The 21,734-nt window shown below is 41.0% G+C and overlaps 1 protein-coding gene across 1 annotated transcript; it reads left to right on the forward strand.

Annotated features, from left to right (window-relative positions):
* The first annotated feature begins 342 nt into the window (after positions 1-342).
* LOC131187327 (NACHT, LRR and PYD domains-containing protein 12-like) lies at positions 343-20,838 on the forward strand. The gene is made up of 7 exons (XM_058161583.1): positions 343-970; positions 2,868-2,946; positions 5,241-5,384; positions 8,034-8,330; positions 10,292-10,330; positions 16,655-18,341; positions 20,669-20,838. The coding sequence occupies exons 4-7, from the start codon at positions 8,060-8,062 to the stop codon at positions 20,748-20,750; spliced, it is 2,079 nt and encodes a 692-aa protein (XP_058017566.1). The 5' UTR covers positions 343-970; positions 2,868-2,946; positions 5,241-5,384; positions 8,034-8,059; the 3' UTR covers positions 20,751-20,838.
* The last annotated feature ends 896 nt before the right edge of the window (positions 20,839-21,734 follow it).

A 21,734-nucleotide genomic window follows, 5' to 3' on the forward strand; every position in this document is an offset into this window, starting at 1 on the left:
ACTTGAATTTGAACTATACACAAGTTAAAATAAATTTAAAAAGCCTTTCTCCTTATATTGACAATATGGAGAGTTGGGAGGATGAATATGAGGAACTATGGGAGATGTTTCAAATGGTACGAGAATCCTTTAAGGGAAATAAAAAGCAGAACAGTGGCTTAAAAATAAAAAAAGAAATTATGAAGAAATTATGAGGAAACGAGGAACAAAAATATAATGCTGAAAAAAATGAGTGAGGATAAAAATACAGATAATTATATTGGGACTGATAGTGAAAGAATAGATATGGAGAGGGGGAAGGATACTTTAAAAAAGAAAGGGAAAAAAGAAAAGAAGAAAAGATTGAGGGGAATAATTAAAAGAGTACAAAAAATAGATGATTACACTGGGATTGGCAGTGACAGAATAAACAGAAGAGGAGGAAATGGAGTTTAACAGATGGATGGTTAGAGATGCAGTCATTGGTATACAGAGGAAAGTGCAGCAGGATACAGCCTATTCACAAATAGAACAATCACCAGCTTCAGGTTTTACAAGAAGCCAAAAGTTAAAGAGATTAAAAACAAACAATAACATTTGATCTACTTTCCAACACTTGGCCTAGAGGGCAGGATGTGACCCCTTAACCTCTACAGGAGCTAGCCCACCACCATTAAAATATTAAAAAGCGCATATACGAATCCATTGCACAACAAATCCAGCTATTTCAATTACAAAGCCCAGGAACCATATAAAAATCCATCCACTCAGCAGAACTGGTTGTCAGCCGTCCCAATACTGATGCTGTGTCACTTTGCTTCTGGATAAACTGAACCTCCTTTCTAGCGACTGGCTTCAATTTCTTTATTTCAGCTAAGGAGATATTTCTGTTCGTTTTCCCAGCTGGAAGGACGAGCCTGGAATTTAATTCCCTTCAATTTGGGGACTACAAAGGGACCTCCAGCTAATCTGATTGATGGACCAGATCAGGGTAAATTTTTACCTAGTCGGCAACAGGCTTCTTTTGCCTGTGGGTGGGTTCCCCGGACCTTTCCTGATTGAAGAAGGTAGTAAAGGGAGTTGTGAGACTGGACTCAATGTGTGTTCGAAAGGAGGTGGGTGCCTTCCAAATTTTAATAAAGCTTAAAAGCCCAGGAGATTGAGACAAGAGTGTGTGTGCATGAGTGTGAAAAAGAGGGTTGCCTTTTCTGATCGCAGCTGGATCCTGCTCCCTCTGTGCCTTTCCTAGCTGCACCAAGACCCATTGCTACGGGCTCTGGAAAGCAAGGGAATTTGGCCCAAGCAGAGGACCTTCTGCTAGAGAAAAGAGAGAATGTGTGAAAGGGAGAACTGAAAAGTGCGTGAGAGAACCTCACTTGGGCAACCTTCTGGGAAATCACTGAACAGAGTCCTATCCCATAAGGAGGGGCCCATACTCTGAAAAATTTCAGTGGACAGTGGACAGGGCATTTACCTGAAAACCCTGAGGTGGCAGACCGAAGGTTGGAAGGTACTTTCTCCTTGTGGTGTTGTGGAGGACCCAGGAAAGGCATCTTAGAGTCTTAATGTGGTCAGCAGGTGATCCAAGGAATGTGGCCGAGAAATGGGAAAATCAGGGTCAAAAGTCCCACTGAGATCTCCCTAGGGAAACAGGGAGACAGATGGAAGCTTGTGGGAGGAATTGCCTATTCAGCCAGGCATGACATTAAGATGCACATACAAATTTTGTAAGGAATGGACCCTGCTCAGTGATGAGGCTGGAGGGTTAATTTGGCCAGAAAATTATAGGACTTTAAAAGCACTAAGGCCTAAACTGAAACCCTCCCACATACTGTATTGGTATTGTTGGGAGAACTATCAGATCCAGAGACCAAAAAGGGGAAAGAAAGTGAGGAGCCTTAGTCAGGAATGAATAGCCCATCTATAAGTGACAAAATGGGGGCAAAACTCATGGCAGCCATTGATTACCTACTACTGAGACAAAGTACTGTCTGTGAGGAATTGTACTGTATGTGCTGCTTCAATGTAACTGAAAACTAAGTATTCATAGAAGGCCCCACATGCCACTCTGGAAGAAGGAAAGGGAAGTTACATCCCAGAAGGGTGCAGGGCAGGGGTGAAATCTACTTACCTTCCCTACTAGTTAGGAAGTGCATGTGCTGTGTACAACATGCTCGCTTTGCTCACACACGCATGTCACGTGTGCATGCGGACCCTCTGCGCATGCGCAAACCCTTCTGTGTATGCGCAGAGGGTAAAAAACAGATTAAAAACAGTTAAAAACAGTTAAAACCAGGAAGTAACAACGACCAGGCAGGTGGGTGGAGCCTTGTGGAGCCATCGCTACCAGTTCGGCTGAATCAGTCTAAACCAGTAGCATTTCCCCCCTGGTGCAGGGCATAAGCCGGATGCAGAGGGTAGTTCGATCTGTGGGGCTTCTGATAGATTTTGCGCAGCCTTTGAAGTACTTTCAATCAGAGGTGGTATTCTGTAGGTTCTGACCAGGTCTGGAGAACCAACAGCGTGTTATCTAATTCAGACTTGGTGAAAAGTCTTTCACAGAATCACTGCAGGGATCATGCTCAAGTTCTTGGGGAAAAACCGTTGGTGAGAGAGCTAGGGTTCTTTATCCAGGTTAAGTGTGAGAAGGAAATAGAAGCACTGTGTGAGAGGCTCAAACATTCAGATTCTATGGAGGTAGATTAAGGTAGGTGAGCAGAGTTCTCAGTTTGAAAGTAATTATCTCTTGACAGTTTTCCTTTTGTAAATATAACCAGGGAGAGGCTGTATCATTATTGACAAAAGTGATATACATTTCAGGTTCTTCAAATCCTGTGTTCATACAGTAGCTGATTTTTATTTGTATTGTTTCTGACTACCCTCTGTAGGATTCAAGAAGCATCCTTAAAATAATCCTTTGGGAGAGGCATTGTATGAGTTTTCAGGACAAACCAGACCCTGCATAAGGTATATTTGCATGATGGCTGCATTAGTGCCATTAGAAAAAGCTGCTGTGTGAAGATCTAAAATACTCAGGGCATAAATTAATGGAGCTACAGTTTTCTGTTTGATTTGTATATTGTTCATTTGATTTCTTAGGTTTGTTTATCATAGAGACATTTTAATTTAAATCAAATAAAGTGAAATATTTTCAACAATATTTTCTTTGCTAATGAATAATCTATTCACTCATTCAATTTAAGCTTTTTATCTGCTGGTTTAACAGAAACTTATGAAGTTTTTTTCTTGTTTTTCTTGAGAAAGAGGCATTGAGATTTTAAACCTTTCTTAGAGAAAGAAATATAAGATATAATTCAACTGCTGTGACAATTTAAACCTTCAGATCCAGCTGATCACAGCACAAAGAAGGTATATATAGATTGCACAAATTATATATGCTGAATATTGGAAAGATGTTACAATACCCACAATAGAGGAATGGTTAATAAAGATGACAGAGCTGGCAATGGTCACCAACTTAATGGCCCTCTTGCAAGAAAAATCACTGAAGAAATTCACTGTAAATGGAAGCCCTTTGTGAACTTTTCAGACGAAATGAGAAAAAAGTATATTTTTTTATCTTTCCTTTTTTTTATTGGGAAAAATGGATATTTTATTATAGTCTTAAACTAAGAGTTGAATGTAAATGTTCTTTATATCCCTGGAAGAAGAAATTGAATGTCATTCTTCATATATATTTATACTTTCCTTTCTTTTTATAACTTTTCATACTTATATCCATATCAGGGGTGAAATCTAAAAATTTTCCCTACCGGTTCTGTGGGCATGGCTTAATTGGTGGGCATGGCTTGGTGGTCAGATGACTGGGTAGGCGTGGCCAATAACAATAAATAATAAAAATAATATTTTTTTTTTTATTGGCCAAGTGTGATTGGACACACAAGGAATTTGTCTTGGTGCATATGCTCTCAGTGTACATAAAAGAAAAGATACGTTCATCAAGGTACAACATTTACAACACAATTGATGGTCAATATATCAATATAAATCATAAGGATTGCCAGCAACAAGTTATAGTCATACAGTCATAAATGGAAAGAGATTGGTGATGGGAACTATGAGAAGATTAATAGTAGTGCAGATTCAGTAAATAGTTTGACAGTGTTGATGGAATTATTTGTTTAGCAGAGTGATGGCCTTCGGGAAAAAACTGTTCTTGTGTCTAGTTGTTCTGGTGTGCAGTGCTCTATAGCGTCGTTTTGAGGGTAGTAGTTGAAACAATTTATGTCCAGGATGCGAGGGGTCTGTAAATATTTTCACGGCCCTCTTCTTGATTCGTGCAGTATACAGGTCCTCAATGGAAGGCAGGTTGGTAGCAATTATTTTTTCTGCAGTTCTAATTATCCTCTGAAGTCTGTGTTTTTCTTGTTGGGTTGCAGAACCGAACCAGACAGTTATAGAGGTGCAAATGAATAAGAGGTACATACAGAACAGCACAACACAACTGACTCTCACATACACACAAAATGCCACATACAGCTTTGTGAGATTTTGTGTGTTTGTGTAGTTAGAGTGAAACACTACAGAAACACACCAAATCTCAGAAAGCTGCACAAATATTTTATTTTATTGTTTTATTTTATTTATATTTTTCAGATCAGGGGTCTCCAACCTTAGTAACTTTAAGGTTTGTGGACTTCAATTCTCAGAGTTCCTCAGCCAGCAAAACAGGCAGATGAGTTGTTGACTGAGGAGATGGATTTCAGGCAGGCAGATTCAGTTGCTAGCTGATGCAACTGATGCAAAGCATGGCTTTGCCAGCCCGAAAGGAGCAGTTGAAGAGCTTGTAGAAAATATGTTTTTTAAGGTTCTGGTGATGAGGAACTCAGCTGGGATCGCCAGAGGAGCCTTTTAACCTCGACCGAAGAGGTTGTTAAAAAAAAGAGTTTACAGGGTTCTGACAATCTCAGCTGAGCCGTGGGATCATCAAAGGCTGTTTTTTTACTTTTAAAGGCATGTTTTCGGCTGAAGAAAAACTGCTTTTAAAAGTAAAAAAAAACCTCTGATGAAGGTGCGGCTCAGCAGAGGCAGGGTCGGGGCCAGGGATTTCTGCTAGCGGTTCTCCGAACCACCTGCCGCCATTGCTACCGGATCGGGCAGGCCAGTACAAACCGGGAACATACAGCTTTGTGAGATTTTGTGTGTTTGCGTAGTTAGAGTGAAACACTACAGAAACATACCAAATCTCAGAAAGCTGCACAAATATTTTATTTTATTATTATTTTTATTTATTTTTTTAGATCAGGGGTCTCCAACCTTAGTAACTTAGATTGTGGACTTCAACTCCCAGAGTTCCTCATTCAGCAAAGCAGGAAGTCAAAGCAGGCTGTAATCAGTAGCTGAAGAAAAACACATGCTGTGCCCGAAAGGAGCAGTAATTATAGGTAAGTGAGGAGGGGGAATTGGCTGGGCATGGGTGGGGGCTCTTGTAAGTGGAGGCTGTTAAAAAGTGAGTTTAAAAGCCTGTGAGGATCAGGAAACTCCTCTGGGATCGCCAGAGGAGGCTTTTAAAACCTCTTTTTTTTCTTTTTTTCCCCCTTCGGCTGAAGAGGGTTTTTTAAAAAAAACTTTTAAAGGGTTTTGATGATCTCTGCTCAGCCCTGCGATCATCAGAGTGTTGTTTTTTTTTACTTATCAAGGTATGTTTCAGCTGAAGAAAAACTGCTTTAAAAAGTAAAAAAAAACCTCTGCTATGGTGCGGCTCAGCAGAGGCGGGTGGGGCGGAACCAGGAATTTTTGCTACTGGTCCTCCAAACCAGCAGCCACCATCGCTACCTGATTGCGGGAGCCGGTCCGAACAGGGAGCATTTCACCCCTGGTCTCTACCCATCCAACGTGACCTAGCAGAATGAGCATGCTGCAGATCCTGTCAGTCAAAGAATGTCAGCTGGCAGGGACTAGAAGAGGGGTCCTTGGGTAGGGGTCCTCAATGACCCCTACCTAATGGAACATCCTCCATTTGGAGATTAGAATGGCCCCAACCTTGTTAGCCTTTCGTAAAGCCCCCAGAAACTTCCAGTCTCCAGGAAAAAAGTGTTTGCATGCCAATAGGACTTTTGAGACAGTGCAATTTCAGTGCCTTAAAGTGTCCCATCAGCATGCAAACAAATCTTCCAGTCTCCAGATAAAAAGTGTTTGCACACCAATGGAATACTCTGAGACAGAATGATGTGTCCCATCGGCATGCGAACACTTTTTGCCCAGAGACTGGAAGCTGCTGGGGACCATGATTCGATTTCAGGGATGAGAACGGGTGCCTGAAATTCCACAAGATCAGGGCACCCAGAAGCTTCCAGTCTGCACGAGAAAAGCGTTTGCATACTGATGGGAGGCTTGAAGTGACGTGATTTTTCGGTCCCAAAGTTTCCCATGCTTTTCTGCATCAAGACTGGAAATCTTTGGAGGATACTCATCGAGGCTGCCCAGCACTTCAGAAGTTGCGAGCAGCCTCGGTGGGTCAGAGAAGCTGAGCAGGGTGCACTTGTCCCGCTTCTCCTCTGCTGTCACCACTTTGCATTTGGAGTGCCAGGAGTAGACAAAGAAACGGTGGCAGAGAGGCTGGAGAGGAGACAGCTTACTAGATCTTTGCAAAGTGTGTCAGGATAGTGGGGGAAGCAATGGTGGGGAGCATGAGTTTATCTCAGTGGGTCAGGGGATGCCTTGGATGGTCTTAAGGAGGTGGCCTGTTCCATCATTAGGCCCTCATGGCCTTTCCCACCCTGAGATACCTCATATGCACTTAACGACCTGTGCGTTCGATTAGCAAATGCATGGGCGAAAAGAGGAACTGATCACATTCATGTTATGTGATTCACTTCTATGAATCCTCTGGTTACAAATACAGTTGGCAGGCTTGATGACTACCTGTAAAACTGAAAACTATCAATCATTACCAGAAATAAACCCTTAGATATCCCAAAATAGTAACTTATCTATTACAAATAATTTATTGCATCATTAAATTTTCCAAAATAAAAACTATCAAAAACAGATAAACTATGGTTGCCCAAATCCATAAAATATAAACAAAACATATTTTTCCAATAAGAGAGGATTTTTCTATGTACTGTTCCAGGCCCAAAGTACACGCACAGAGTTTTTAAGGGCTTTAATTAAACACCACCAGCACTAAATGTCATTTCCCGGAGTCTTTTTGCATTAAACTTGCCTGCAAACAGCCCCCCCACATAGTTCCAATAAAGCAAAGTCCGGCACAAAGTCAACCACAATACTAAATCCAAAGTCTTGGAATGGAATAATGTCCATACAGTAAATATATAACTGCAAAAATATACAAACTTTTGTTGAGATTTGAAATGAGACAAGCTAAAATGCATGATAAAATGGACTAAGAATTTTGGTTATAACATACAAATAGATCAATTGGAGATGATGGTCAAAAGGTCTGAAATTCACACTACCTTAGAATTTTAAAAGAATTTTTTATAAGATGTTGTACTGTTGGTATACGACACCTTGTCTAAAATTTGTGAAGGGACTTCTAACTGCTGTTGAAAATGTGGAAATCATAAAGGGACAGCTTACCATGCATGGCAAACTAGTGAAATAGTGAATGCCAATATATAGGCAGAGAATTAAAAATAATAATATTCCAATGAAACTATAATTTTTCTTACTAGGACTTATGAATAGCCAATTAAAAAAGACTCATGGATGATGGGTTTTACTTCAAGGGGAATCTGATGGTTTTTACTTCAAGGGGAATCTGTCTGCCCGTTATATGAAGCCACGAGGAAAGCTCTGGGTTCACATCATTGGAAAAGACAGGTGAAAACCTGAAGGACAGGTTTCTTGGTATAGCTTGCCATCTAAGGTCAGGATGAGTGCTATCTATGTTTTAGGAATATAGCCTGCCTAGAATGTATGGAATAGGTGACATGCACAAACCAATATGAATGAAATCATAAATAAACTGCTGTGCCTTTATGAATGAGCTAACTAATTTAACTTTAATATTGCTTCCTTCAAATTTCATTTTCCATATTAGTTTAATTCTCTAATTTTAATTTTAGATCGGATATAATCCATCATAATTGACATGAATAGCACTGTGAAAGGAGTTCTTTACAATGCATTGAGTGCACTTCTTATGAAACAATTTAAAGAATTTAAATGGTGGTTAAATTCTATTGATTATAATGGAAGACCAAACATTCCTAAAGCTTCACTGGAGAAAGCGGATGCACCAGACGTTATAGATCTCCTGATTCAATATTATGGAGAAGATGCTCTAGAGGTGTGCATTCATGTCCTTCAAAAATGCAACAGAAATGATCTTGCAAAAAACCTTGAAGAAACTGGACAGAAAGGTAAGAAAACGCAACATATTTCAGAAATGTTCTCTCTACTTAAGATCAACTGGCAATAAAGAGCCATTATCATTTCTTTGCCACTGAATCTTGCTCATCCGATTTGTTGGTGGTGGTTAGGATCGGCCGTGGCTCCCTGGGATTTCAGAGTAGGACTTTCCTTCTAGTCTGAGATTCCATGTCTTGAGCCTGGAATCAAACCAAAGGGGAGGATCTGTACTCACTCAACTTGGCATTTTCCTATCACTGTCAAAGTAAACGGATAGGCCAAGTTCAAGTCAAAGAGGTTAGTTAATTGATCTAAATTTAAGGGAGATCTTTAAAAGTTTAATTTAATCCACCCTTTTTTCCAGTATCCCTCCTGACATAATACATACAGTATTAAGATAGGTGGTGATGCTATTGTTGCTACTAGGGAAGAGAGCAGGGTATGTAATGCTGGGTGGAATCAAAGAACAAAGAAGGGCAGCATTCTCTTAATTCCTTCAATGAACTATCAAAATGAAACATTTTTAAACTATATTTTTATATAGTTTTAGTTTTTAAGAAAAACCAAAGTTATAATTACACATTAGGCAAAACCTGGCTCAAAAACCTGGGAGTCGTAGTGAGTGATCACTTAAACATGAACTAGCAGTGTTCAGCAGCAACCAAAGAGCTAATATAATCCTTGGTTATATAAACAGAGGCATAGAATCAAGCTCACATGAAATATAAATACTTTACACAACCTTACTAAGACCACACCTGGAATACTGCATCCAGTTTTGGTCACCACACTACAAAAAATAAGATGTTGAGACTTTGGACAAAGTGCAAAGAAGAGCAATTAAATTAAATTAAGCTCTGGAGATTAAAACATATGAAGAACAGTTGCAGGATTTGGGTTTGGCTAGTCTAGAGAAAAGGAGGACTGGGGGGACAATATAGCACAGCAGTATTCCAGCATTTGAGAGGCTGCCACAAAGAGGAGAGGATCAACTTATTTTCCAAAGCACCAGAGGGCAGGACAAGAAACAATGGATGGAAACTAATCAAGGAGAGAAGCAACCTGGAATTAAGGAGAAACTTCCTAACAGTGAGAATAATTAACCAGTGGAACATCTTGCCTTCAGAAATTGTGGGTGCTTCATCACTGGAGGTTTTTAATAAGAGACTGGACAGCCACTTTTCTGAAATGGTATAGGTTCTCCTGGTTGAGCAGTGGGATGGACTAGAAGACCTCCAAGGGCCCTTCCAGATTCTATTCTATTCTATTCTATTTTATTCTATTGTTTTTTTCTGTTCCTCTCCTCTCCTCTCCTCTCCTCTCTCTCCTCTCCTCTCTTCTCTTCTACACCAGGAGTCCTAAATTTGAGAGCCAAATGTCCCAGAACCTTAATCCCAAGAACAAATCCCATTTGTGTCTTGTTGCAACCTATATCTCTGCTTTTGTTTGTCTGATGTTCTAGTGGATGGTAATATATTGGTCTATATAGAAATAGGAGCCTTCTTGAAGGAGGGCACAACCCACCCATCCCCTGAAGTGCTGCCAAAGATCTAGGGGGCTGCAATTTCATGAAATTACTAAGGCCAGAGAAGACTGAAAAGATTGAACGACTGACATGGCAGCATTGCTGTGGCGGCACAGTGGTTAGAATGCAGTTCTGCAGGCTACTTCTGCTGCTTGCTCCGCTGCTTGCAATTTGGCAGTTCGAATCTCACCTGGCTCAAGGTTGACTCAGCTTTCCATCCTTCCGAGGGCAATAAAATGAGGACCCAGATTGTTGGGGGTAACATGCTGACTCCGTAAACCACTTAGAGAGGGCTATAAAGCACTGTGAAGCAGTATATAAGTCTAAGTGATATTGCTAGACATTCATAGAAGTTATAAACCCATGCATTTACTTTTTTTAAAAAAAAATAATTATGACTTACCCATTTTTATAATGTGTATTTCACTAATTCTAATCCATTTTTAGTTGCAGGTGCTGATGCTGACCAACTTTCAGATTTATCAGGTAAGGAAGGAATTATTCAAAGGATTATTGAATTATGTTTAGAACTAATTCAGCATGAGCATTTCCTTTCCTCTCCTTCCCCATCTATGCAAACTATTGTGAACGGGGAAAACCCCAGGAGGCTTTGTGGTGCTGACCATGAAAAAAAAGACACCTATTACTATTGGTACTACCCTTGTTTGCCTTTGCGACAGTCATTCTAGAGAGAGAGGGAGAGAGAGAGAACGCACATCACCGCCAGCCCTGGTATAACTCTTGGATTGGATTGCTCTCTCTGTATCTGTCTCTGTTTCTCTCTCTCTCACTGCGGTGGCACTGGTGGCAATTCAGTGCCTGGCCAGCAGGGCGCTTCTTACTCAGCCACATTCCCTCTTTCTTCTCCCTCCTCCTCCTGCTCCTCCTCCAGACAAAAGCTGTACAGCCTGGCAGGGGTAGGGTGGAAAACTTAGTGATGCCGAAAGCAGCTGAAAGTGTGACATTCAAGTCCTGGAAGATATGGTAGTTTAAAGGGACAGTGTTGCCTGTAATTCTCCTTATGCACTTCCCACAATCTTCCAGGGCCTAATTTTTTTTGAGGGTTGCAAGATTTATTATTTATTTATTTATTTATTGTTTAAATTTCTATACCGCCCTTCTCCCAAAGGACTCAGGGCAGTTTACAGCCAAAGTAAAACAATTAATACAAAAATTAAAACCAGTTTAAAAAGGAAAATTTAAAGTTATTAAAACCCCATTAGGCCAGTCCTGCGCAATAGAACAGAAATGTTTTCAGCTCGCGTCAAAAGGTCCAAAGATCAGGGAGTTGGCGGATACCTGGTGGTAGCTTGTTCCAGAGGATTGGTGCCCCCACAGAGAAGGCCCTCCCCCTGGGTGTCGCCAGCCGACATTGACTGGCCGACGGCACCCTGAGGAGACCCTCCCTATGGGAGCGCACTGGTCAATGGGAGGTCGCCGGTAGCAGCAGGCGGTCCCGTAAGTAACCCGGTCCTATGCCATGGAGCGCTTTAAAGGTGGTTACTGACACCTTGAATTGCACCCGAAAGACCACCGGAAGCCAGTGCAGCCTGTGCAGGAGAGGTGTTATATGGGAGCAACGAATAGCTCCCTCTATCACCCGCGCGGCCGCATTCTGAACCAGTTGGAGCCTTTGGGTGCTCTTCAAGGGGAGCCCCATGTAGAGAGCATTGCAGTAGTCCAGACGGGAAGTGACGAGGGCGTGAGCGACTGTGCATAAGGAATCCCGGTGTAGGAAGGGACGCAAGTGGCGTATCAGGCGGACCTGATAAAAAGCTCCTCTGGCGACGGCCATCAAATGCTCTTCCAACGACAGCCGTGCATCCAAAAGGATGCCCAGATTGCAGATCTTCTCTGTGGGGGCCAATGACTCGTCCCCCACAGACAGCGATGGCCTCAGCTGATTATACCGGGACGCCGGCATCCACAGACACTCGGTCTTGGCAGGGTTGAGTCGGAGCCTGTTTTTCCCCATCCAGACCCGCACGGCCTCCAGACACCGGGACATCACTTCAACAGCTTCGCTGGGGTGGTTAGGGGTGGAAATGTACAGCTGCGTATCATCAGCGTACAGATGACACCGCACCCCAAAACCACGGATGATCTCGCCCAGCGGCTTCATATAGATGTTGAATAGGAGAGGCAAGAGAACCGACCCCTGGGGCACCCCACACAAGAGGTGCCTCGCGGTCGATCTCTGCCCCACTGCCAACACCGTCTGCGACTGGTCAGAGAGGAAGGAGGAGAACCACCAAAAAACGGTGCCCCCCACTCCTAACCCCTCCAGCCGCCACAGCAAGATACCATGGTCGATGGTATCAAAAGCCGCTGAGAGATCTAATAGGACCAGGGCAGAAGAACAACCTCTGTCCCGGGCCCTCCAGAGATCATCCACCAAAGCGACCAACGCCGTCTCAGTGCTGTACCCAGGCCAGAAGCCGGACTGGAACAGGTCCAGATAGACAGTTTCATCCAGGTACTGAGGGAGCTGATATGCTACCACACTCTCAACAATCTTCGCCACAAAATGAAGGTTGGCGACCGGACGGTAGTTCGATACAACAGCTGGATCCAGGGAGGGCTTCTTGAGGAGGGGTCTCACCATAGTTTCTTTCAAGGCTGTAGGGAAGACACCCTCCATCAGAGAAGCGTTAACAATTCCCTGGAGCCAGCCTCGTGTAACCTCCTGTGTGGCCAGTACCAGCCAGGAGGGACACGGGTCCAATAAACATGTGGTTGTATTCAGCCTCCTCAGTATCCTGTCCATGTCCTCGGGAGCCACAGTGTTAAACTCCTCCCAGATGACAGACTCAAGAACCGCCTCCATCATCCCATCTGAGACTACCCAATCTGTGTCCAGCCCATCCCGAATCTGAGCGATTTTATCGTGCAGATATTGTCCAAAGTCCTCAGCACGGCCTTGCAAGGGGTCTTCCCTAGCTCCCTGAGTAAGAAGGGAGCGGGTCACCCTAAACAAGGCTGCTGGGCGGTTATCTGCCGACGCAATAAGAGCGGAGAAATACTCATGCTTCGCCGCACTTATCGCCACTAGACAGGTCTGAATATGAGACCTTACTAGTGTTCGATCAGATTCAGAACGGCTGGCCCTCAGAGTAATAGTGTGGACAAATATACATGATCCCCAAATTTAAATTCCTTAGGTTCAATCGGGTAAAATGCTCCCAGAACGGACCGGATCACGTGATCTAGTAGCGATCATGGCCAGTAGTTTGGTGATCTGGTAGCAATGGTGGAGCAAAGCTTCACCCACCTGCCCAGGTATCGTTATTTCCTGCTTTTAAAAGGTTAAAAAAAGGCTTTGATGATTGCGTGCCACAGCTGTGATCATCAGAGCGTTTTTTTACCTTTTAAAAGCATTTTTTACAACCTATTGCCCAAACAGAGAGAAAGAGAGAGAGAAAGGAGGGAGGCAGGGAAGGAAGGAAGGAGAGGAAGGAAGGAGTAGAAACCTGGCACTAGACGTAGCTTCAGAGGATAATCTAGGGCTGGAAGGGACCTGGAGGTCATCTACTCCAACCCTACTCCAGCAGGACATTGTTTAGTAACTTTCTGTCTTTTGATCCCCTATTCACATGGTTATATAACCACGCCCACCCAGTCACATAACCCCCACCACCAAGCCATGCCCACAGAACTGGTAGCAAAACATTTAGATTTCACCCCGGGTTTTTTTTATCAGTTGGACTTTGTAAGCATTCCTAGCTTTGGCAAGGTCCTTTCGTACAACAGGACAGGTGATTTGTAGTTGAGTAATCCACTCTTTTAATGATGGAATTACAGGATCTTTCACTAGTAATTCAGGCATAGGTTTGAATTCTCGTCCTGTAGCTACTTGGAATTAAGCGAAATTGGTGCTATTGTGCACCGTGTTGTTGTAGGCAACTTCAGCAAACAGGAAGGGGTCAGTCCAATTGTCTTGTCGATAATTGATAAAGCATCTCAGGCAGTGGTGGGATTCAAATAATTTAACAACCGGTTCTCTGCCCTAATGATTTCTTCCAACAACCAGTTCAGCAAACTGCTCAGAAAGTTAACAACCGGTTCTCCCAAAGTGGTGCGAACTGGCTGAATCCCACCACTGATCTCAGGTATTGTTCCAGAACTTAGTTGGATCCTTTGATTCCACTATTAGTTTGAGGATGGTGACTAGAACTTAGTCCTTGTTCAATACCTAGTAGTCCAAAAAAGTTCTCCAAAATTTAAAAGTGAATTGGACCCCCCTGTTGGAAAGTATTCACTGTGGAGCACCATGTAATCAATAGATGTGATGTAGAAACATCTTTGCCAGACTTTAGCCATGGGGATCATTTGGCAAGGGATAAAATGAAACTACTTAGAGAAAAGATCCATTATGACCCAAATTACTGTGTTTCCTGAGCTTTCAGAGAGTTTCATAATAAACTCCATAGAGATCTCTGTCCAGTGTGCTGAGGGGTCAGCTACAGTTTGGAGGAGGCCTGGTGTCTTCCCTTGCCTTCGCTTTGCTGAAGCACAAATAGGGCAGCTGGAAACATAACTTTCAATGCCTTTTTTGAGAGAAACCACCAAAATTGTCTTTTTATGAGGTGCAAAGTTTTTACAAACCCAAAATGTCCCACCTGTTTGGCATCATGGCACATTTGTATAACTTTAAATCTCTGACTGGCAGGTACATATAGCTTGGCCCCTATCCAAGCTAGGTCGTCCTGAATGGAACAAACATTTTTATCGCTAGTAAATCAGGTGTCATCCTTTAGAGCCGTCTTAAGAGAAGCTGCTGTGGCCCATCCACAGGATGTTTCTCTTTTCCCTGTGTTTTCATGGTTATTTGGGCAGCCAACTGGTACAATGGGAGGAGAAGTTTGACTACTTCTACCTTAGAACTTTTGTACTGAGGCATTCTTGACAAAGCGTCAGCAAAGAAATTCTTTCCTTCTGGCAAAGAGCATAGGATAAAATTGAATCGCTGAAAGTACTGGGCCCATTGCACCCATTTAGGGGAGAGCTTCCAAGGTCTGTGATCAGTCCATAACTGGAAAAGAATTTTACTAAAAAATGCCTCCAAGAAAGGAGTGCCCACAGAACTGTATAGGCTTCCTTCTCCCATATGGCCCAGCGCTTTCCGGATTGACCACTTTGCAGACTCCACCTAATGTAAGCACCTGCCTCAGCTACCTTCTCAAGAAAATCAGACTCTTAAACAGTTTGCATTTCAAAAGGAACTTCTACTGAGAAGTAGTCATTGCAGAGAAGTTAGGCGGAGTTTGAAATTTGTGTGTGAAGCGTTAGGCTAACTTTTCCCTTCAACTCCCACCCCAGTGCCCCATGTCCATAGGTAGCCAGTAAAATGCCATAAAGGTGCTTTAAAAAACTCTGAGGCTGGATGGTGAGAAGAGGTCATCCTAGGGACAATGTGACCTTGAATTCCAGGCTGGAATTGGCAGAGAGGGACCCTGTGCAGATGGCCCTTTCCCCCTCCCCCCTAAACTCCCAAGCAGGTACAGCAGAAGCAAAAGCATGCAAAACATTCAACCCACAAAGCCCCCCTCCCCGCCTTCAGAATGGCAGCATTCCGACATCCTGATTATTCCATTTCATCTATTTAACATATGAAAAGGGATCAAAATGCAATTTTCCGGATATGATATATCATGATATTGAGTAATAATTTAATAGTGATAGGGATTATCTAGTAATCTATTATATTCTGAAGGTAGTGTCAATCTAAGTAACTAAAATTATATATATATAATACATGTATATATGTAGATCTTGGCATTTTCGGGTCTTTTCCCGTGTAAGATTGAGAGTATCTTGGCGACATTTCGACGCGGTCTCACTCATCATCTTCAGGCTGGTGTCTTGACTTCTAGCCTGAAGATGATGAGTGAGACCGCGTCGAAACGTCGCCAAGATACTCTCAAACTTACATGGGAAAAGATCCGAAAATGCAAGACCTACATACCTATACCCATGAAAACCTACGAAAATAAATCTATCTATCTTTCTTTCTTTCTATCTATCTATCTATCTATCTATCTATCTATCTATCTATCTATCTATCTATCTATCATCTGTCTGTCTGTCTGTCTGTCTGTCTATCTATCTATCTATCTATCTATCTATCTATCTATCTATATGAGAATTTATGCTGAATGAATTTTTTTCCAAATTTGATGTCATCAGTACATATGCATATTTGTATAATTCAGAATTTGGGGAATTGAAACCTCAAATTTTAATAACAACTGCATCTTTTTCAAAAATATGTTGAAAAGGATATATTGAAATAGTTTGAAAAAAACCCATAGAAATTTACCAAAGAACATATTTATTTGTGGAAAATTCATCATCTCTTGTGTGTGTATGTGTTTTTTCTGTGAATAAAAAACAATCCACACTAAATATGAAGTATGCTGAGAATTACACTCATTCTGAGAGTATTTAATATATCCCAAGGGGGTAATGTTTAAAAATATTCATCTATTAAAGTGCAAAGAAAGAATTTTATATAACCTGTTAGTATTTAATGCAATCATTTCATAAATGTGTAAAATAAGAAGAGTTTAAAATGATAAATATTTAATGTATTGATTAATACATTATATTAATGTATTACAGTATTTGCCTATTCACATTAATCCTGACAAACCAACTAACAAAGTATCCTACAACTTTCCTCAACACATTAATCCAGAGGGTGGATGTGGGTGGCTTGAAGGAGAAGATACACAGACCAAACACTTAATTGAGTGTCTTGTGCAGAGACCTTATTTTTCACATGTCTAATTTGATTCATTCTTCCTTTAGATTACAGAAACTACATTAAAAAAAAATTTGAAACAATGAAAGATCCTAACGCTGTTCCTGGGGAATATGTGTCCCTGAACAAGAGATACTCAAAGCTAATGATCCTAGATTATCACACATCTAAAGAGGAGAAAGAAGATGAAATTCTGGCTATGGGAAGGAAACATCGTGAAATCATCAGCAAAAGAGCTGAGTCTTCCACCAGCATCGAAGCATTATTTAACCCTGATAAATATGGATTAATTCCACAAGTTGTTGTGTTACAGGGAGCTGCAGGAATTGGAAAAACCATAACGGCCAAAAAAATCATGTTTGACTGGGCTTCTCAACTACTTTACCAGGACAAATTTAATTATGCTTTCTATATTTGCTGTAGAAAGATGAATCTCCATGCAGAGTCAGAGATGCATAGTATTGCAGAGATAATTTCAGGTGAATGGCTCAAGTGTCACGAATCCAAAAATGTCATTCGAAACATACTGAAGAATGAAGAGAAGCTTCTGTTCATAATTGATGGGTTTGATGAATTAAAGTTTTCTTTTGATCAGCCTGAAAACTACTTTTGCAATGATCCCTGGAAGAAGGAGCCAGTGAGAATTCTTTTGAGGAGTTTATTTCAAAAAAAGCTTCTTCCTAAATCCTCTCTTATAATCACAACAAGACCTACTGCCCTGGAAAAACTCCATCAATATTTAGAGCACTCACGCAATTTTGAGATACTGGGGTTTTCTACAAAGGAAAGAGAAGAATATTTCTACAATTTTTTTGAAAATAAAGACCAAGCAATTCAAGCTTTCAGATTTGTGAAACAAAATGATATGCTTTTCACCATGTGTGTCATTCCCCTTGTGAGCTGGATCATCTGCACAGTGATGAAACAGGAGATGGAGAGAGGCAAGGATCTGCAGAAGACACCATGCACCCTCACTGCAATCTACATACTGTATTTCTCTAGTTTGTTAAAGTTTCACCATAAAGGATCCAAACAGGATGTCCAATCAAATGTGAAAGGTTTCTGCACTTTGGCTAAAGAAGGAGTCTGGAAACAGAAAATATTGTTTACGGAAGAAGAAGTCAAGAAGCACATTTTAGATCAGGGAAACTCCCTCCCCCTTTTTCTGAATCAGAGCATCTTCAAAGAGGACATTGATTGTATTCACATGTACAGTTTCATTCACTTAAGCTTCCAGGAGTTTTTTGCTGCTTTGTTTTATGTTCTAGAAGAAGGAGAGGAGCAGCATTCTCAAAACCGGAATAAAAATTTGCAGACATTATTAAAAAGCCATAAATCTCTTAGGACAGATTTTGCAGTAGGATTTCGCTTCCTCTTTGGTTTTTTAAATGAACAAAAAAGAATGAGAGAGTTGAAAAAAAAATTTGGATGGGAAATTTCTTCTAAGAATAAAGAATTTTTGTTAGACTATGTGAAATATAATATTAAAGAAATGATTTTTAATTTCCAATTGCAAAAAGAATTGTTTAGTTATTTATATGAGACACAAGATGACAATTTTATAAAAAATGCACTATGTGGTATCACTGAATTAGATTATCAGTGCAACTCAGATATGGAATTGATGATCCTGGCCTATTGTGTACAACACTGTCAGAATTTAGAATGCTTCTTTGTTGACGGTTCTGCATTACTATATCGTGCAAAGACAGAATCATTTCTTCCAGAAAATGAGTAAGTATTTTGAAAGTCTGTTGAACATTTCATTTAGTTTATGATCCTGTCACCACTATTCTGTAACTTACTGTCTCAAATATAATAAGAGACCAGAAAAATGTCACTTGGGAGTATGCATAAGTGTCCTTGGGCAGTTAAGTTAAAGATGGCTCTCAGTCTTTAGAAGTGAAGATAAGTATTATCTTAGAAGTGAAGCAGTATTCCAGTATTTAAGAGGCTGCCACAAAGAAGAGGGGGTCAACTTATTTTTCAAAGCACCAGAAGACAGGACAAGAACCAATGGATGGAAATTAATCAGGGAGAGAAGCAACCTGGAATTAAGAAGAACCTTCCTAACAGTGAGGACAAATAACCATTAGAACAGCTTGCTTTCAGAAGTTGTAGGTGTTTCATCATTGGAGGTTTTAAAGAAAAGCTTGAACAGTCATTTGTCTGAAATGGTATAGGGTCTCCTGCATGAGCAGGAGGTTGGACTAGAAGACCTCCAAGGTCCCTTCCAGCTCTATTCTAATTCAATTAAGAGATAGCTTGGGCTAGTTGCGATGGGAGGATAATTAAAAATGAGCAGTTGTCCTTTTGTGAGGCCAACACCAATCAGTCCCACTTGAACTTGATAATGATCTCACCAGGAAGTGTTCATCTCAGTTCAAGATCAGAGAGACAATTGCTATAGAGATACAGAGGCTGTAGCAATTTTAAATAAACAAATGAAAAGCTTGATTATTTTATTCATAGCCCATTCCTGGCAGTCTTTAAAGAGACTGGAAGTTCACTGGGCCATAGCAAAGCTCAGGGTCTTTCTCCCTTTAATTAAAAAGAGCTAATTCAGCACTCTCACATGTTCCATTTGGAAGTTTCATTGCATGTAAAACGTTCCATCTTTCATGGCAGATAACATAAAAAGGTGCTTCTGTAATAATTGGAAACTTCTTAAGCTCCTCCCTTAAAACAAGGTCATTTTGAAATTTGTCATTTTTAAAAATGATTGACTATATACTTTTATCTGAGATTTTAAGGCTTATCTCATTTTTCATTTCAAAGAAGAGGAGTAGATTGAGAAAGGAAAGGAATTCCTCTAGTGGTGTGACTTGGACACAATTCCTGGGAGAATATTTTTTCTGCTTCAGCATTTTCTAGTCTTGGCCTCTCCTTTACAGTTTTATGGTTTTGCAGTTCTTTTAATGATTTCACTCTTGTGAAGATGGGCTTCAATGTAGTTTTTTTTTCCTTAACAAGAATAATTTCCTCATTGTATTTTGTTCACTGCTTGTTATCTGTTGGAAATGAAGCTGTCCAAAGAGCTCTTTTTCCAGACTTCAGACTCTTCTGCTTTAGGCACAGGGCTGAGCTCATGTTCTGCTCAGACTGTGCTTAATACAGCTCCCAATAAAGGATTTCCATCCTTATTTATTCCTCTCATCTGTGATTGTCCTGACCAGATAATGCAAAATAGAAAACCAGACAACGACACGTTTGAGGAGCTGTATTGCCAGGTTATAAATTTTGGGTTAGTAGCCAGGAATGACTAAGGGAGCAGTTAGTCTTTAGAATGTTCAAAGAACCCATAACTTGTCTTGTAACTTTAATCCCCAAAGTTGCCTGTAACAGTCCAGCATCCAGGCAGCAGAGAATCCATGAGCCAGTCTGAATATCAAGCCTTGGTTCTAGAGGCTGGAGGATCTGGTGACTGTTCTCATAACATCATGTGCTGATGTGCTTTTATTAGGTGCAATGCTGCCCTCTCCTTTCAAGCAGATGCACTGATGGCCCTTGCTCAGCTCTCTATAGTTCCTTGTGTGTTCTAGATTATGTTCCCTGCCATAATGCTTTCCCTCATTATTTGAATTGGACCTCAGTTGCTCTGACTCATTGGCCTGGCAGGTGTCACAGTTGCCTGATTCCCTGCTTGCTTTTCAGGTGAATAATCTGTCTGAGCGGTCTTACGAGGCCCATGGCATAACCTGCACTAAGCCTCCCAGGGCCTCTCACCAAGCCCCTGGCGCACCCTGTGCTTTATTTAATGACCACTTTGGGGGGAGGATGGGTAGGGGGTTATAAGTAAGACAATCACATTGGAACTGCACAGCTGTCACGACTTCTGACTGTAATAGGCAGGTTCCAACAGCTGTTGGTCAAAGACTACCTGTAACCATTTCATTTACAAAATGGTCTTTTTCTACTACTAAATTCTTGTACGGCGATATGAATGAATTTATCTGTGATTTCTTTTCAAATGGACTGGAATGTCCATTATATTTGCAAAATAGAAGAACTAGAAACACTGAATAAAAAGTCTGAAGGGCAAAAATGTCTTTCTCCTTTAGGGAATGGCGTTTGGATGAAGGATATATGGAAGACTTCTTTAAAGCACTGACAAAATTGAGAAACTTAAGCATCCTCAGGTAAGAAAGTGCTAGCATTTTATTTTAGATTTATTGATAATGAAACCACTACATAATATTAGAACTTTGCATATTAAACTAAATATATTGTTGCAGCAGTCTCATCAATTTTTCATGGTCAACAATAGAAGATGCTTTACTAGGCGTTCCCGAAGCCTACCATGGAATTGAGTTATAATTGACATTGAGGGAGAAGGAAACACAGTTTGGAAAACTTAAGGAAGGGTCCAGTACTTTCATTGGAATTTCTTAATGAGAGACAGGAAATAGACTAGAACAGAACAGGATAGAATTCTTTATTGGCCAAGTGTGACACATAAGAAATTTATCTCCAGTGAATAAGCTTTCAGTGTACATACAAACAACAAAGTGATAAGTTATAGATCATAAATCATATGATACAATCATAAGTCATAAGATACAACAACAATTGATAAATCATAACATACCAATAGGAGAAGGTAGCAGGAAAGATGAAAGGTGAGAAAGATGAGAGGATGAGAAAGATGAGAAGATAACAAGGATAATAGCAATACAGGTTACAATGTGGGTATGTATCTTTAGGCATAAGACAGTGCTGTAGGAGTTAGGTACCGTATTTTTTGGAGTATAAGACGTACTTTTTTCCCTTCTAAAAGAGGCTGAAAATTTGGGTGCACTTTATACTCCGAATGTAGCTTTTTCAAAGCTTTTTTCAGCCCTTACGAGGCACTAGCGAGTCTTCTAGCAAGTGAAGGGATCTCCGCTTCCCTACTTTGCTTGCTCCCTTGACTCTCAGCTGTGAAGTTTTTCTTGAGCCCTAACGAGGTGCTAGTGAGTGAAGCAATCTCCATGGTTTGCCTGCTTTTCTCATTGCTTCTCTCTCCAAAGACCAGTTGTACTTTAGAAGCTCTTTTTTTTATCCCCAAGCAGGGGATTAAAAACCAGCAAACTGATATGCTGAAGCTGACCAGATTAAGAACACTAGCCAGATGAATACCTGGTAGGC

Source organism: Ahaetulla prasina, unplaced genomic scaffold, assembly GCF_028640845.1.
Source record: "Ahaetulla prasina isolate Xishuangbanna unplaced genomic scaffold, ASM2864084v1 Contig33, whole genome shotgun sequence".
Taxonomy (NCBI): Eukaryota; Metazoa; Chordata; class Lepidosauria; order Squamata; family Colubridae; genus Ahaetulla; species Ahaetulla prasina.